Genomic DNA, 19,242 nt, shown 5'->3' with positions numbered 1-19,242 from the left:
CGGTTTTTGTGTAAAACAAAAGTGGCTGCATTCGTGTTCATCCTTAATATTGAAATGTAAGTTGTATTTTATGATAATACATAACATATATAAAGGTTGAGGATGAACACGGATGCGGCCACTTTCATTTTTCCCAAACTATCTGAAAAGTGACATTTTTCAGCATATTAGGTAGATTTTTCATATTTGAGCTTGAATCGGATCGTTTTTAATGACTAAATCTGTTAAAATCTTTCACATAAACTAATTAATTCAAATGAAATAGACACTTAAGTGTTTAAAAAGTGGTCAAAATCTTTCGTCAGATGAACCTGAAATTTGAGGCCACTGAAATCGGTCCTTACCGGACCTACTCCTTTGTTTTGAATTATGTATAGTATGTTCATTATGAATATTCTTCAAATGCATAACAAGGACCCCATAGTATGTATGGTACGTTCTTAGTAGTTTTGTTCAGCTTAAAAAGAGACAAACGGAAGACTTTGATATGCTCATAATGCTGATTCTGACAGAGGCTTCAAAACAATTTGTTAAAGTTGGTGATAAGGTTTGTTGAAGGAGAACCACTTATTGTAAATTGGTATATTTCATTTTTCTGGAGATAAGTTGGCCCTGCTCCCTAAGTCATGGTCTTTGAAAATTTACACATATTACTATATGGTAAGTTTGAGGGAAACCACTTAAAATAAGTCAATAATATGTAGGTATCATATCTTTGTCAACAGCTTATTACTCAATTGTTTTTTCATATATGCCATGGTCAAGCGATTTTCAATTATTCAGCTTCAATGTTAATGTTTCTGCTTAAGTTAATTTGATAGGAACTATTTGTGATATATTAATGAGCTCTTCTATACAGTTGCATTCCTATCAGTACATATGAGTTTGATGACTATATTTAGTCCCCACCCTCTAGATCCTGGTCAAGTTACTTTGAATTAAGTAACTATTTGCAATGTCAAGTTAAACTTTTCTCCTTAAGTCAGTTTGATAAGAACTAGTTGTGGTAGATCAACAACAGCTGCGCCAAGGGTCCATTTTACTTTTACTAAATACCCTTGTAGTAACGAAGAATTTCCACATTTGTCGGTATTCGGCAGTTTTCTGTAGTTTGCCCCATATCTGTTGATGTTTATCAGTTTCTGCCTCTACAGTTCTCCTCCATGTCATTTTGCGTTGTTCTTGTTTGATTTTTTTGTTGTCACGGGCCAAAAGATTGGCAGAATCCTTCTGAGGCTTTTGGTATGGAATACAGACAGCAGTCGTGGTCTATACCCCTCCGACATTCAGAACCATATAAAAGTATATATATGTAGGCAAGACACAGCCGCTATAAAGTTTGAGTTTGGTCCGGATCCGATGGTATATTGACCAGATCTCCATACAGCATGCAATTCGTTAATGACATATTCAACAATCCATTAATTACATGAAGTTTCAACTAAATTAATCAGTAAAACTCCAGTTATGGGTATAGCTATCATGCTTACGCTATTTCACGGGAAATAAATAGACACTATATCTGATTCATTTTTAACTGCATCTCAGTCTGCGAATAAAGGTAACATCTGATTTGTTTCTGATACTTTAGTCCAAATGATTAGGATGTCTTGAAAACCTATTCTTATTTGTGTCACAAAAAAACAATGAATAGCCTTTCAAGATTTCATAATTATTCGGAACTATGATTCAATTGACAACCTTGTCATCAATCTTCTTTAGTTCTCGATCTTATATATCAAACGCTGCTCGAAAAAGTTACACTGTATCCCCCAAGCATATATATTATACAAATTGATTTTAGACTTCAAAATTATCATTTTGATTTGATTTGATTTTTTTCTTGCTTTTGTCTTGTTTTTTTTTTTTTAGAGTAAGGAGGATGCATGGGTGTTTTTGTCGTTCTGTTTTTAAAGCGCAGTGTTTCAAATTTCAAAGGATAATGTTGTTTTCTAATTGTCTTTCGACCATTTTCCTTGTTCAGTTGGTGTCTAATAGAGCGGTGTATCCAACATCTTATACTCATAATGATTCGAAGGAAACTGAGTGTCATATTTCCATTTCATGGTGAGGGCAGAATTTAGATCTATATAAAATAGTCGAACAGAAGTCGCTTGCATAAGGGTTTTACTGCACATTTGTGTATTGGGTGTGAAACTATTCAATTATAAATAACATTTGAGGTTAAATACAGGCTATAGTAAATTGTATTTTCACAATTATCTGTTGTTTCGGATGATCAATGGAAATTGTGATTATCTCATCAAAGAAATAGAATACCGACACATAATTGAATAAAACCTCAACAGGTATCTGAAACTTTTTTGACTCCTGCAGATTTTTCTATTATTCATACTTAATTGATTGTGCCATATGCTGGTTTGGATAATAATTTTGTTTTGCGGGAAAGTAGCCTGAAAGGAAAATAAGTGAAGATCTCACTTCTGATTCGTCTCGCGGTTGTTCTGTACAATATCATACTATAAATATTTTATTTCTCAATTCCCTGTATACTTATTATTTGTTTTTATACATTCCCCCCTGGTTTAATAATCACAAGTTGTACCTAGAGTAAATGTAATTAGAAGTAAATTAGTTAGACCAGGTCACGCAATACAAGAAAACTTTGGTATACAAAAGTGGTCATGCGTTATATGAAACATTCATGTCCCTTATTAAAGTAACTTGTTCGTGTAGTCATCATAGTACTAGAAATGTTCTTCTTTTCGTTCACTTGTTTTTGTACATGAATTAGGCCGTTAGTTTTCTCTTTTCAAGTGTTTAACATGTTCAATTTCGAGACCATAGCTAAAATCATAGCTGACTATGCGGTATGAGCTTTGCTCCCTGTGGAAAAACGTACGGTGACCTATAGCTGTTAATTTTTGTGTCATTTAGTCTCTTGTGGAGAGGTGTCTCATTTTCAATCATACCACATCTCCTTTTTTTCATATTTTTACCTTTAATAAATTTGTTTATTGTGTAGCCGTTACATTTACATTTTTAGTAATAAAACACTGATAAGGCAAACAAAGAAATTGTAACTGTTTGTTTATATTTTATATATCCGCTTTCAACAGTCGAATGAAAATTCAAGAAGATGTAAATACAGATTTTTTTTTGCGTGCATTTATTATTGCGATTGTTATAGAACGAACAAAATACGAGATTAAAAATAATTGCAATTTCAGAAAAATTTGCTAACGGATATACAGTAAGTCCAGATGCACTCCAATTTCAACTTTATGGCAAAACATTTAACTTACAAACAACGAAACACGGCTGTAGAGCTGAGCTTTCTTACAAAAGCTGATGTTCAGACAAATGACAAGAGGTTATACATTGTTCAGACAATAAAGCGGTGCCTCCGCAATCTAAATAAGAGATAAATCTGTGACATAACGTACATGTATTTTCTGTAGACGAAATCTCTACTAATATAAGCCTTTTCTATACCTTGGTATTAGAATTTCCCACAACACTGGCCAAATCGTGGAGGTCAGTTTGTTTGGTTTTTTTTTTTTTTTTTTTTTTTTGTTTGTTTGTTAAGGAAACTGGAGGGAACCATCGACCTTTGTAAGGCAATATTAATCACAGTCGATTGGAGTTAAACGCATTTGACATGTGCGGGGTTCGAACTCATATAGCGTCGATGTTATGTGAGCGTTTCTGTTTTTGTAAAGTCAGTTTCTGATTAATATATTTTTAACAATGGATAACCTGTATCTTGTCTGAAGAAATATTTGCCACTGGACGTTAAGCAACCAACAACCAATCAATCTTAAGTAATCACACACATTCGGAACCGAATTGGTCGAATCTATCATTATTTCCTTAAATAATTACATTAGATATATGTTTTATTATGATACTTTATTCTGATTGGCTAACTGCACACCACGTGTTATTCCGTAAGCAATTGCATTGCTCAATAAAACTTTTCATTCATGATAACACGTGGTCCCACAATAAAGTTCACAGGTGAATTAAATAAAACAATAATAAAATTCGTGTTTTCATGATCATTGCTAAAAAAATGTAATTATCAGTATTGAATGCTTCTTTTTGTAACTTCATAGGGTTGTAAAAGCGTTGAGCGTGCGCACATTTTTAGTATGAAGCGCCGCGCTTCATACAAAATGTACTTTGGTCAACGCTTTTACACCCCAATGAAGTTACAAAAAGAAGCATTCAATTCTGAAATGAACTATGAACTAATTCATGCAAGCGAAGTTCACTGCATGAAAAGATTTTTTGTGCAATTTCTTATTGTAGAAGTATAGTTCATATGCGCTCGCTCGTATCTCGTGCAACAGACATTAGATATGAGAAGATGTGGTAAGAGTGTCAATAAGACAACTTTCCATCCAAGTCACAATTTGTAAAAGTGAACCATTATAGGTCAAAGTATTGTCTTCAACATTGAGCATTGGCTCACACCGAACAGCAAGCTATAAAGGACCCCAAAAATGATTAGTATAAAACCATTCAAACGAGAAAACCAACGGTCTAATCTATAAAAGAAACAAGAAACACTTATGAACCTCATCAGCAAACAGCAACTACTGAACAAAAGCTTCCTGGCATAGGGAAGGTGCAAATAAATTCAGCTGGTTTAAACGTTTAAAAGGTACCAACCTTCACCCTTACCTGAAACAATGTCTTGACATCGACGCCTTTGAAAGTATATACGATAGCTTATAACACATCAAAGTTTGATCAAACATGATACTGTTACAATATCGGGAAAATATCAGTACTTGATCAGAGTTCATATGCACTGTCGCATATCATCTTCTATAAAGCAAACCTTTTTTTCATCTTCAATTTCACCTATTTATATTAAATATTATATCTTTACTGTTGCAGTTGAGTTCATAGGATGTGTTTAAAAAGCTGTTATTGACTATGAAATTGCAATTTATGATTATTTTCTTTATTGACTTTATTTTATATAGTTTTGATTCCCTGGAGATCCTGTCAACAACAGAAATAATTAAAGATAATTATCTTTAGGTGAAACAAGTAATCTACCACTAGATACATGTCAGTTTTGTCTAATTATGCTCTGAAAAGCTTTAGAATTGAAATTATCGTCTATAATTGCGTGATTAATAGCCCATAAATAAAAGGAATAAATTGCTTTTCGTTTTAGTATCTGACATCATCGAAACATAACACCTATGATTATTATCTAACACAAATACAACTGTTTTCTATTCAGTCGTAACTTAGTTTACAAAATGAATAAATTTCGAACAAAATCTTACTACTTTAATGGATACAGAACTATTACGAACATTGAACAAAAACTATAAGCAGTAACAGGAATTATTTGTGAAATGTTTGTTGAGGTACATATCGTATTGTGATATCATTTATGCTCCCGGTACGTATAAGAACGTCGGTTTTCTATAGAATCCTTCAAAGTTTTCCCCGCGAATTGTCTCTGTCTACATATACTCTGAAGCCAACAATGATAATGTATCCTTTGTGCATCACTAAACCAATCACTGGCAAAGGAAGTAGCAAGCAACATATGAACATCATGTTCATACTCACTACCACAACGCGAATACTGGTCATAACATCGTTTAACAGCATCGAAAATCTTATCTTCGTTAATGTACCCTGGTTTCTTCAATAAGAATCTTGAGATCAGCAAAGAAAGTTTAGCAATACTCTGTGGTGTGTACCCGTAATCATAGTTTGGATCAAATTCTGCAAACTGCATGTCAATCAGTTCGTTTTTAGTGATCTGAAGTTCATCCTTCATTTTACGACACTCTCTTTCCATCAATCTGTTTTTTGATTCAGAGATTTGTAAATCCCGTTTCAGATTTTTAATTTGAAATTCCAATGAGCTTATTCTATATAGGAGATCCGATACTTCATTAGCAGTAATTGAAGCACCTGCTTTTAGATATCTCAGCCTACGTACGCCTCTTGATTCTTCTGTCGGTTCCTGTACCACCGCTGCTATCCCTTCACATCCTAACTGGTGATCAGCTAGGTCACATCGGTTCACCGTCAGATTACATCCTGCACACTCCACAGGAAAATAACTACAAGACTCCAGATGAGAGAATAACCTATCTAATTTAACAAGTACCTTACATCCACGATCACTATGGTCACATACAACATCAAACCCATTGATGAGGTTACGTAGTGACAACACCGGTTTGGAATCACACTTGTTCATTACACTCCTACATTCTGGGCAAGTATTTGTACCCGGTTTGTTAAGCCATGTTTCCAAACATTTTGCACAAAAGGTATGTCCACACGGGGTAAGAACAGCATCTTCTAACACGGCACTACATATTCCACAGAGTAGATTAGGATCTATAGCACAGACAAATCTATGAACGCCGTATCCCATATTGAAAGTATTAGTTAGACTTATTTAAACTAACGCGACCTTCTTGTTATCCTATATGGTTATGTTTGGAATTCGGTGACACGACATCGCAACAAATGAAATGTCACTTTAATATCTTTTATTATCATAAAATCAAATCTTTACTTTTATTCTAAAGATTGAACTGCTCGTCAAATGTTTTCTTCTCTGATTAACTCCAATTTGACTAAATTTAAATATCCTTTTAATACATACTGTCTTTATAATGTTATTTGATAGTCGTTACAATATTTGAATGCTGTAATAAAAACAGTTTTAAAGTTTCAACTTTCCGTGTAATGAAGTATTGATTCAGGAAATCAATCCTACATGAAAACAAACCTCATCAAAAATCTTCTAGAGTCTGATACTACATTCTAACCACGGAGTATGAAATACAACTGATACAAATACGTTGTTCATTTTTTTGTATCCTTCAGTAGATCAATATTACATTAGTCCGCGCATGGGTGAGTCGTAACGAGGGTAAATCAAATAGTTTCACCTATACCTTATTCTTTATTGATCTGATTGATAATAAATTCGATCACTTAATCAGACATTTGTATGCGGAGACTAAAACATAAGTAAATGTCTTGAGCTAGTAACACAGAAAAGAATGTATAATTTCTTTATCTATATACAGTTCAAGTAGGTCACATCTCCATTTAAAAGATTACTAAGCATGCTTACTTCGTTTCTTTCATTGTGTCACGCTTGAAGTTTAAGATGAACTGACACAAAGCCAATTATAAACTGAAAATAAAATTATTTTTTTCTCAAAAGTTATTTATCTTATAACGCATACACAAGTTCGTGTGATGTCGTTGTAGCGGAGAACATTTAAAACCCTTTAAACAGAAGAACAAGACATCTAGTAAGTAGCACACTCTAGCTGTTGCACCAACCCATAATTTAACAAAAGTTATCATAGTTGAAGAATGGGGAGATTCAAAAGCAAGACTGCCTGAGGGGGATTTGGAGTGACTTGTGGAGCTACAATCATTATGGTTTATGCATCGCTAGACCGCGTATTACAAGTTCCACTCCTAGGCGTTGCCTTGGTGTACCCGCATTTTTTTCAAAATCTTGGATCCGGTTCGGACGGCTAACTTGAGCATTTTTACCCTAAACTATTGATCGATGGATCTTGTCGATGTTAATTAACCTCCATTTGTCATATAATTCTATGCTGAATTTAAGTACAGTTTAAAGTGTACTATTTAAAAAAGACTTTGATGATCCTTTTGGGCTATCAAACCAATATATCAGTTGTAATGAACACTTATTGATAATAATAATGAAAGGCCATACTTTCAGATATAGAGGAGATAGGCACATATTTGAATATCTTGTATGTTTGCCCTTGTATAGTTTTTCTTTCTTACATACTTCAGTCTAAATATAGGTAGTAGATCGTGAAAATTAAGGATACGACAATTTGTACAAGTATCTCTATACTTTATGATTATACGAGCAACAAGTCTTTCTAATGCAATTAGTTTGTAACGATTATTTTCATTGGACGTTGACAAATGTTTTGAGGGGTTAGATTCCACGTTCTACCAGTCCGTAACTAAGAAAACCACCATTTTGAATTCTGATTTTTTTTTGGGTATATAATTTCTCAAAAAATAAACAAGATTGTCACATTTTGAGCCTCAAAATCTTCTTTTTGTCTATATTGAAACCATTCTGAAGCGTACGAAAAGTAAAAATACTTTTAGTATTCATGTTTGAAATCCAGAGTATACATATGACGTCACATTGTTTAGATGCTAAAGACGATGCAACAGTTTCGCGGACTTTTTCATTTATGGCATTTTTAAGCCAAAATATTTATTAAATGAAATTTAATTTAATATGTGGCATTAGAATGGAGATAACTGTATTGTATTTTAAGCTTGGCCTTCGTAAAACTTGATTTTACTGTCGCAAATATCCGTTTACCTATCTCCGCTCCGCGTCGCTAGGTAAACTCAATTTGCGACAGTAAAATCTACGTTTTACGAAGGCCAAGCTTAAAATACAATACAGTTATCTCCTAAATAGATCTCCTTGGTCTGCATTAAGTATTAATGCCTTTCAAGGTCTAGGTTTCCCTCCAGTTTACGGTTGGTTATTTATATCTTGTAATTTTTAAAAACGATAGGTTTTTGTTCAAAGCTTCCAATTTCATTTTAGTACAGTATTGTTGTTGTTTTTGCACTACTGTTATTTTCAAGATTTATTTTGGTATATTTGAAATCCGTTGTGCTGACAATGTAGATACAATACAATTATCATTACGGTTATCTTTAATATTTTTGAAATTTAGGATATATTCAAAAGTGCCAATTTTAGTTCTTTCGATATCAGTATTTTTCAAAACTATTATATTCAGAACTGAACTTGTCAGCATTTTTGGCGATATTGTTATTTGCTATCCTGTATTTGTGCTTTTGCGTGAAACTTAAGTTTAAAATCAACCTTCATTGAGCCCTTATAATCGAAATTCACACGGAACAAATATGACCATCCTTACACTTCTTTCACCCACACTCAAACCAATGTGCATGACATATTTGCCAGTAGACGTTGAAAAAGCAACAACTTACCAATTGTCCAAGGTGCTGTGTGGCCGTATGTGTTGGGCAGATCCACTATTGATTTGTTGGCTAAACGCATTAGTTGAAAACCATTAGAAATTATCTATTTGTCTCTTCGATGATCGGGGTCTTCAAATTCCGCCGAATTTTTAACTTGCAAGTGATACAAATTATTGAAAAATTGGTTATGTCTCTTCAAAACCCTAAAATGAAGTTCTGGCCTCACTTAAACCAAAATTTGCCTTTGTATGTATATCTCGAATTAACCCGACACAATGATATAGGTTAATGTATGAGTGTCCTTTGTGCGTAATATTATGAATATAAAATGAAACATTCCGATCTATTGGCAACATAAACAAAGAAAACTGAGCAAAGGCTTAAAACATGAGAATTGACAAATTGCAAAACTATGATCATGATATTTGGTAAACTTGTTTTAAAACATCTCAAATTATATGAGATTAAAATTATCTCTTCAAAGAGTAATCAAAAACCAATGACCTTCAATTCCTTTTATAGCGTACGATTTGAGTAAATTATTTTGTAATTTAAACGTAATACAATATCTACACTGAAGTTATTATATATACAAAACCTTGTATACCTAGTCACATACATCATAAAATGAATTATCCTATATTAAATATCGTTATTACCCACCAGCAATCCAATAGTGAAAACTATAAGTAATCTACGATTACAAAAGGTCACATTTTTACATAGATTCAATTGCTTCTTAAACCAAATAAGACTTATTGGGAGCTGCAATCATCTCTTGTCGTAAAATTTTGTTTCCAACCTGCCCTTGTTGTCAATTACTAGATGTAAGTCAAGAAATGAGGCAGACTTAACTGTATCTTTAGTATTCTTTTTCTTGCTTCGGTGGGATAGATGCGACATTTTTTTCAATTCGCGGGAAATCAGTTGGTTTACAGTATATGGATACCTAAGAAGATGGTGAATACTACAAGAATAAGATTGTTCAAAAATGTATGTCCTCTATCGTTAATAAAGCTTTGGTAATGCTTGCAGTTTCATTCCAACAGCTATTAAGTGAAAAAATGTACTAAAAGTAAACTAAGTTTCAAAACTGAAAATTGCTGAAAAATTCTTTACAAAATTATGATATCGAGAAACTTTTAGACTATGATATTTGTACGGATTACTGGGAGAAAGTCGAGCAAATTACCAAATTAAACAAATTAGTGTCTACTTGTGGGATCAATATTATTCGACGAAATCATGCGAGGGATAAATAATTATAGGCCTTCTTATATCGGTCTTAGCGATTTCTTTTTTTTAAATTTTCTACTAATTTTTTTATCTTTAAAAGAAAAAAAAAAAGAATGTATCTGAGTGGATTTAAAGCTCAACATTTGATATCCAATATCAACCCTGTATATGTTATTGCTATGCTTTGGGGAAGATTTTGGTTAACACAATATATGTGAATTCAAACATATTGCATGGAAAATCTAATCAACACCGTATTTACCAACAAATCATAAATAAGTTAATCGTATTTATAACCATATTTGTATAAAACACTTTGATCTTAACCGTAAATTTCAAATACACTGAACTATTAACCTGTGGTCGTTACACTAACAGATTGCCGTTTACATCCTATAGTAATTTTTTTTAGATGGAAGTTCGGAATAAATAGTTCTTGTCCCTTCATCATACTATCCCGTACAGAAAATCTTTTTTTTTTTCGTTTTTTTTTTTTTTTTTGGCATAAGAGATGATATACCGAATAGAAGGACTTATTTATACTGTATGCCGATAAACTATTATGTTTTTGAAGTTTTTGTTTTCAGTAACCGTTCAGTTTGTGCAAATCTATTCTATTTAATTTCCGAATAAATATACTTAAACAGAATAGGGGTTTAAACGTGATGGAAAAAGTTAAGGGCAGCTTTGAAGATAATTTGTTGTCAAATGCTACTGAGAATGAAAGCCGAAAACCATTTGTCAACTACTTAATTAGTTGAAAATTACATCACCAGTGAGGGTATAATTCCGTCAAGATTGTGGACGACTGTTCATAAAAAAAACGTACCAATAATTATGGAACGCCATGACTGCCTTATGTTAATGATCAGCATTATATGCAGTGCTCACACCATTATATTAAGTGCTCACAACATTATATTAAGTGCTCACAACATTATATTAAGTGCTCACACCATTATATGCAGTGCTCACACCATTATATTAAGTGCTCACAACATTATATTAAGTGCTCACAACATTATATTAAGTGCTCACACCATTATATGCAGTGCTCACACCATTATATTAAGTGCTCACAACATTATATTAAGTGCTCACACCATTATATGCAGTACTCACACCATTATATTAAGTGCTCACAACATTATATAAAGTGCTCACAACATTATATGCAGTGCTCACACCATTATATTAAGTGCTCACAACATTATATTAAGGGCTCACAACATTATATTAAGTGCTCACACCATTATATGCAGTGCTCACATCATTATATTAAGTGCTCACAACATTATATTAAGTGCTCACAACATTATATTATGTGCTCACAACATTATATTAAGTGCTCCCAACATTATATGCAGTGGTCAAAGCATTATATGAAGTGGTCAAAACATTATATGCAGTGGTCACAACATTATATGAAGTGATCACAACATTATATGAAGTGATCACAACATTATATGAAGTGCTCACAACATTATACGTTTTTTGTTGTATGATGAGATTGTTGTATGATGAGATTGATGTATGATGAGATCATTCGGTAAACATCGTTTTTTAGCGGAAATTACCGAATCCATAATTTGTAAATTACGGTAATGCCCAGCAAACAAATTTAAACAGTTATTAAAGTCATGTGATCATAAGGCAGTATACAATATTTAAAACTGATTGAAATAAGTAAGGAAAAGATGAAACTAAGAAGTGAATGATTAAAGTAGTTCTGTTCGTCGTAAGAAATACGAATGGCAAAATGTAAGTGAAATAATAAAAAGCTTATTTAATGAAATATCGAAGGGAAATTTGTATGACATATTCCTCGAGCTCATTTCCTACTGATGAACTTTAGCAAGGTGCCACTTTATAGTCCGTACTCAGTTTAAAAAAAGTTTAATTAAATTTTAAATAAAACAGTCAGCTTTCTATAACACATAAGCGTTATATTACGCTAGCTTATATATATATGTCATGATTGAGTCATTTTTGGCATCCATTTTCAGAATTTGTTATTTCACATGAATAAGTATCTAACAGATATGGAAAATGCAGTTTAAAGCATTTCATTGTAGGTGTTTAACATAACTTTAGGCAGCAACCATTTATTTTTTTTTGGGGGGGGGGGGGCTATTGATTTTTATTTTTCTCGCGACAAGTCGAAAATATTTTTTTTAATTCAATTTTAGCATTACATATATTGGCAGCTAGGGGTGAATCAACCAAATTTTTTTTCTCAGAATCAAAAACAAATTATTTTTTTCTCCAAAAACTGGAAACACACTTTTTTTCAAAAAAATCCATAAATTTTACCCTTTCAAGACCCAGTTTAACATTATTTTCATTTAAAGTTATCATCTCTTCGTCATTTTGCACGGTTAATATATATAAAAAAAGTGGTATGCTTGATAATGAAACAACTTTCCACAAGAGACAAAATGACATCACAGAAATTAACAACTAACGGCCACAGTACGGCCTTCAACAATGAACAAAGCCCATACTGCATAGTCATGCAGCTATAGAAGGCCCCGAAATGATAAACGTAAAACATTCCTAATTTATGTACAAACAAACGATCGAAAAACTAACATGTATATAACACATTAACAAACGACAACCACTGAAATAAAGGCACCTCCTGACTTGGGACAGCCACATACACAGAATGTGCGGCGGGTTTTAACATGTTAGCGGGATACCAACCCTCCGTCTAACCTGGGACAGTGGCGTAACAGAACAACATAAGAACGAACTATGAAAATCAGTTGTAAAAGGCTTAACTCATCAGATGGGTACAAATATAAATCCATCTACTTTTGACGGCGGATCTTGATTGTTTCTGTGGGGCTTCTTTCTCATGGATAGGGATCACTCACGGGGAAAAAAATGGAAAATTGTCGAAACTAATTTGACTTTTATGTTTAGCATAAAATCGAGAATGGAAATGGGGAATGTATCAAAGAGACCACAACCCGACTCCATAGAAAAAACAACGGCAGAAGGTCACCAACAGTTCTTCAATGTAAAGAGAAATTCCCGAACCCGGAGGTGTCCTTCAGCTGGCCCATAAACGAATATATATTAGTTCAGTGATAATGAACGTCATACTAATTTCCAAATTGTACACAAGAAACTAAAATTATAATAATATAAGAAAAACAAAGACCAGAGGCTCCTGACTTGGGACAGGCGCAAAAATGCGGCGTAGTCCGAATTATATTCTTAAAAGAATTTAAATTCACAAACTAGTTATTTTGCACCAAACATTAATAACTGTTTAAATTTGTTTGCTGGGAATTACCGTAATTTACAAATTATGGATTCGGTAATTTAAGCAAAAAAACGATGTTTACCGAATGATCTCATCATACATCAATCTCATCATACAACAATCTCATCATACAACAAAAAACGTATAATGTTGTGAGCACTTCATATAATGGTGTGAGCACTTAATATAATGTTGTGAGCCCTTAATATAATGGTGTGAGCACTTAATATAATGGTGTGAGCACTGCATATAATGTTGTGAGCACTTAATATAATGTTGTGAGCACTTAATATAATGGTGTGAGCACTGCATATAATGGTGTGAGCAATTAATATAATGTTGTGAGCACTTAATATAATGTTGTGAGCACTTAATATAATGGTGTGAGCACTGCATATAATGCTGATCATTAACATAAGGCAGTCATGGCGTTCCATAAATAATGGCCCATTCAGTCTTTTTACAGCATGGACCGACTTGTATATTAAAAGCACAATATGATCGTCCTGAACATGCATGAAATGTTTGCTACTGGAGGTTAAGCAACCATCCATCAATCAATCAATATATGATGAATAATGATAGCAGATTTTTTGTAAGGGTACATTAACGTAGAGTGCGGATTACTAATTCACACAAGTGTATCTTTTAAAAAAAATCAATCTTTAACTTTATACATCTTTATAGTTCCATTGAAAAACAATGGTGTGGCTAATTTTAATAACAAAACCAATTAGAACACAATTACCTAAAGAAATTAATAGAAATAAACTGATTTCTTGTTAGATTATGGCAAATTAAGTCCAAACGTGTATTGCAAGGACAAAACCAATATTCTATTGAAACTCAAGCTTTACTTTGTCTTGGTTGAATGTCTACATACCAACCAACCAAGAGCTTTTAAATTGCACATCTTAAATTATATACACAATCAGTTGGTAAACACTAAACCCAATCATAAAAAGGGGGATTTTATGTTAACTTTTTTCTTCTCAAATAATTCATTTTAGGTTTGAAATTTTGAACAATGACAATTAATTTTACCCAGTTACTGTTCATCTTCATATTCTGATAGTTCAGTTTTTGAAGTTGTCAAAATTTTGAATCAATTGGAAGAGTCTATACGTAAAACTGGTGATTAATTAACAATTGCCGAACATCCAGTGGCAAATATTAAATACATCTTCTAGCAGATGGCTAGGAATGGAAGGTTGTAAATTGACAGTCACTAGAAAAGAGGGTATGTTAGGGACATATATCTACCAATACAACTTGTAGCTTACAGACTCCTCTTATGAGTAATTGCAAAAGGAGGTATTCAACATGGCTCCTCTACCATGAAACATTGGATTCAATCTTCCTCTTATGTCCAGTAGCAAATGTGTCATGTATATATAGGACACAAACAATCAAGCAACATTTTTTTTTAGTTCTCAGCTAAACAAGAATGTGTCCAAAGTACACGGATGCCCCACTTGCACTTAGTGAAATACATATAGAACAATGAAGAAATGTAAATAATAACATTTACCAAAAAAGAGAAAGTGTCTCAAAGTTATCAAAAGCTTTTCAAAGTGCAATGAAATAATGATTAATAATAAAAGTGAACATGTTTTGGAAACTTTTATTTAAATTATAAAAAAAATGTCCCCCAATTACTGAATTTCAGCTCGAAAAAGTTTGTACGCGTTATTACCTGAGATTTCATTCTTCAATGCAGGTCATGACCTGCATTTTCATCGTCACAGGTTGACAGGTATGCCACTATCATTTTCCATGTTCAATGGACCGTGAAATTTGGTAAAAATCTAATTTGGTTTTAAAATTAGAAAGATCATACCATAGGAACATGTGTACTAAGTTTCAAGTTGATTGGACTTCAACTTCATCAAAAACTACCTTGACCAATAACTTTAACCTCAAACTCCCACTTTCATTTTTTATGTTCAGTGGACCATGAAATTGGGGTCAAAAGTCTAATTTGGCTTTAAAATTAGAAAGATCATATCATAAACCACAAGTGTACTAAGTTTCAAGTATATTGGACTTCAGCTTCATCAAAAACTACTTGGACCAAAAACTTGAACCTGAAGCGGGACAAACCATAAATACAGCCCGTAACAGAGAAGTGATCGAATTGATGTTTCTTTACCATCAAAATTAGCTACGTTATCGACAAACTTAATTGAGTAGTGAACTATTGTTACTTTAACATTAAAAAGACTGACAATGCTGACAAACTTTCATGTGTCGATAATCAAGTTTAATACCGATAATATTGAAAATAATTCTAATAATATAAAACAAAATATGTCCATGTACCATTTCGATTGGGCGAAAAGTAGTCATTTCTTCAAAGTCAGAACAGAAAAAAAAAGATTTATGGAAGGACGTTTCAGTATATCATGTCAAATTTCTTTAATTTGCGAGTTTTCCTTTAGTTACAAATGTAGCTCCATGTCTGATGGTGAAATAAAAATGAATGTCTCAGAAAGTGGTGAATTAGTTTCCATAAATGACGGATGAATCGGGCCAAGCTTAAGTGATTTACAGTAAACAGAGTACTGTAACATTGACGCACTCGTCGAACTGTTTAAAAGATTTGTGTTTATGACCAAAAATTTATATACAACTTCATTTATAAATTAATCTGAATTTCATAGCGCGTCGTCACAATAATGAAAGTTAAAAAAAAAATCTATAACCAGCAGATCTATACTTCTATAAAGAAAGTATTCTTGTACAAAAGGGTATTTATTATAAAATGGTCCTAACTATATAATAGATAGTTTACCACAGAAATCTTCAACGGAAGTTTCGACAATTTTAAACAGAAGAGATTTGAAAATAAATTCAACTTTAAATAAACACTGAAATAATTTTAATACCTCGAAGGTGTAAAGAATAAACCAACAATCTCAATCTTTAAAAGTGTCTTCATTGCACTAACTGACAAGTTCATGTTTACAGTAGAAACAGTGGATGTGACTCCAATAAATTCATTATCATTGTTTATCGCTTATATTAAATTGATACAGATTTTATTGAGGTCGCACCAACATGTAACATGATCTCGTCGATTCGCACGACGAAGCCATTGTTTACGACAGAACACACATTCTAGATTATGTATTTTTGTTTCCGTCAGTTCGAAAGTATTTGATAATTTCAACTCCTTTGTATTTCATAATATGTGTCATGAACAAAGACATATGTTCGATTGAATAATGATTTCCTCGTAAAAAATGATAGAAATTTCGGATATCCCGTATTTGATCCTTTACCGTTAAAATGAATATGCCAATGACAGAGGTTGATTATAAAAAAATGTTTTACTGTGTTAAAAAAACTTCGACTTTAACAATGAAAACTTACACAATGGACATGAAATATTTTGTCGATGAAGCAAATTAAATTATGTCACTTCTGAAATAAGTTTGTTGATAACGTAACTTATTCTGACGGTAAAGAAACGCGAATTCGATCACTACTCTGTTACGGGCTGTATAAAGCTGTACTACAACTATCACATTAACTAAGCATGATCCAATAAAATAAGGTTAAGGTCATTTCAACCAAACAAGAAATACATGTACACCTTACAATCATTCAATACACTAAATATAGTTGACCAAGAAACCATGAAAATGTCTCAGGTCAAGGTAAGATGAACCATGCCAGGGCGAGTAGGACATGTACATCATAGAATATTTCCATACACTGAATAAATTTGACTTATTGCATATAGTATAAGAAAAAAAGACCAAAAATCAAAACTTAACTTTGACCACTGAACCATGAAAATGAGGTCAAGGTCAGATGACACCTGCCAACTAATTCATCACACCAAATAAAGTAGACCTATTGCATACAGCATAAGAAAAACAGACCAAAACACAAAAACTTAACTATAACCACAGAACCATGAAAATGAGGTCAAGGACAGATGACACCTGCCAGTTGGACATGTACACCTTACAGTCCTTTCATACACTGAATATGCAAGACCTATATATTATTCGCTTATAGTATCTGAAATATGGACTTGACCACCAGAATTTAACCTTGTTCACTGATCCATGAAATGAGAGTCAAGTGAAAACTGTCTTACAGGCACCAGAACCTTGCAAGGTACACATATACCAAATATACTTATCCTACTATTACTCATAATAAAAGAGAAATTAACATTACAAAATTTTTTTTCTTTCAAGAAGTCATTGAACCATGAAAATGAGGTACAGGACAATGGACATGCGACAGATTTCGTAACATGAGGCATCTATATAACAAGAGTGCACACGCTGAAATGTCTCGCCTTCTATACTAATCATTGATATTATGTTGATAGTCCTAAGTATAAAGCTAAGCTTTATAACAACTGTACCATAAACTTAACATTAACCAAGATAACTAAACAAAGACCAATGAACCTTGAAAATGAGGTCAAGGTCAGATGAACCATGCCAGGCAGACATGTACAGCTAACAATGCTTCTATACAACATATATAGTTGACCTATTACTTATCGTTTAAGAAAAATAGACCAAAACACAAAAACTTAACACTGTGCAATGAACCGTGAAAATGAGGTCACGGTCAAATAAAACCTGCGCGACTGACATAAAGATCATAAAATATTTCCATACACCAAATATAGTTGACCTATGGCATATAGTATTAGATAAAAAGACCAAAACTCAAAAACTTAACTTTGACCACTGAACCATGAAAATGAGGTCAAGGTCACATGACATCTGCCCGCTAGACATGTACACCTTACAATCATTCCATACAACAAATATAGTAGACCTATTGCATATAGTATGAGAATAACAGACCAAAACACAAAAATCTAACTATAACCACTGAACCATGAAAATGAGGTCAAGGTCAGATGACACCTGCCAGTTGGACATGTACACCTTACAGTCCTTCCATACACCGAATATATTAGCCCTATTGCTTATAGTATCTGAGATATGGACTTGACCACCAAAACTTAACCTTGTTCACTGATCCATGAAATGAGGTCGAGGTCAAGTGAAAACTGTCTGACAGACATGAGGACCTTGCAAGGTACGCACATATCAAATATAGTTATCCTATTACTTATAATAAGAGAGAATTCAACATTACAAAAAATTTGAACTTTTTTTTCAAGTGGTCACTGAACCATGAAAATGAGGTCAAGGACATTGGACATGTGACTGACGGAAACTTCGTAACATGAGGCATCTATATACAAAGTATGAAGCATCCAGTTCTTCCACCTTCTAAAATATAAAGCTTTTAAGAAGTTAGCTAACACCGCCGCCGCCGCCGCCGGATCACTATCCCTATGTCGAGCTTTCTGCAACAAAAGTTGCAGGCTCGACAAAAAGTATGAAGCATCCAGGTCTTCCAACTTCTAAAATATAAAGCTTTTAGCAATCTGCTAAAACATTTTACCAGCGGTTGATCAGTTAGTTGGAGAAGAAATCTAACTGCAGTTTGGTAAACTGTTTCAGCCATTGCTATTGTGATACCACAAAGGTTACAGGATAAGCACAGTAACCAAAAACTGGAGTTTGACTTCCATGTTCTATTTTATGCCTAAGCCCCTATGTTGATTGATCTACCTGGTTGAAATAAAAAACTTCATCACACTATAGATGAAGCAAACAAACTTTGGTGACAATCTAGCAGATTCAGAATTCTTTTTTAAAGAAAAGTTTAGGGACGACATATAAGGGACAGGT

General features: G+C 33.1%; 1 protein-coding gene across 1 annotated transcript; it reads right to left on the bottom strand.

Annotated features, from left to right (window-relative positions):
- Positions 1–5,259: 5,259 nt before the first annotated feature.
- Positions 5,260–6,821, bottom strand: LOC143068223 (E3 ubiquitin-protein ligase NRDP1-like). Its single transcript, XM_076242114.1, has one exon. It carries the CDS (start codon positions 6,383–6,385, stop codon positions 5,375–5,377), a length of 1,011 nt encoding a protein of 336 aa, XP_076098229.1. The 5' UTR covers positions 6,386–6,821; the 3' UTR covers positions 5,260–5,374.
- Between the last annotated feature and the right edge of the window lie 12,421 nt (positions 6,822–19,242).

Source organism: Mytilus galloprovincialis, chromosome 3 (genome assembly GCF_965363235.1).
Source record: "Mytilus galloprovincialis chromosome 3, xbMytGall1.hap1.1, whole genome shotgun sequence".
Lineage (NCBI taxonomy): Eukaryota > Metazoa > Mollusca > Bivalvia > Mytilida > Mytilidae > Mytilus > Mytilus galloprovincialis.
The sequence above is the reverse complement of the archived record's forward strand: the minus strand, read 5'-3'. Positions and strand labels throughout refer to the sequence as shown.

Excerpts from the sequence above, each read along its gene's own strand:
- LOC143068223 (XM_076242114.1), bottom strand. The coding sequence starts at position 6,385 with ATGGGATACGGCGTTCATAGATTTGTCTGTGCTATAGATCCTAATCTA.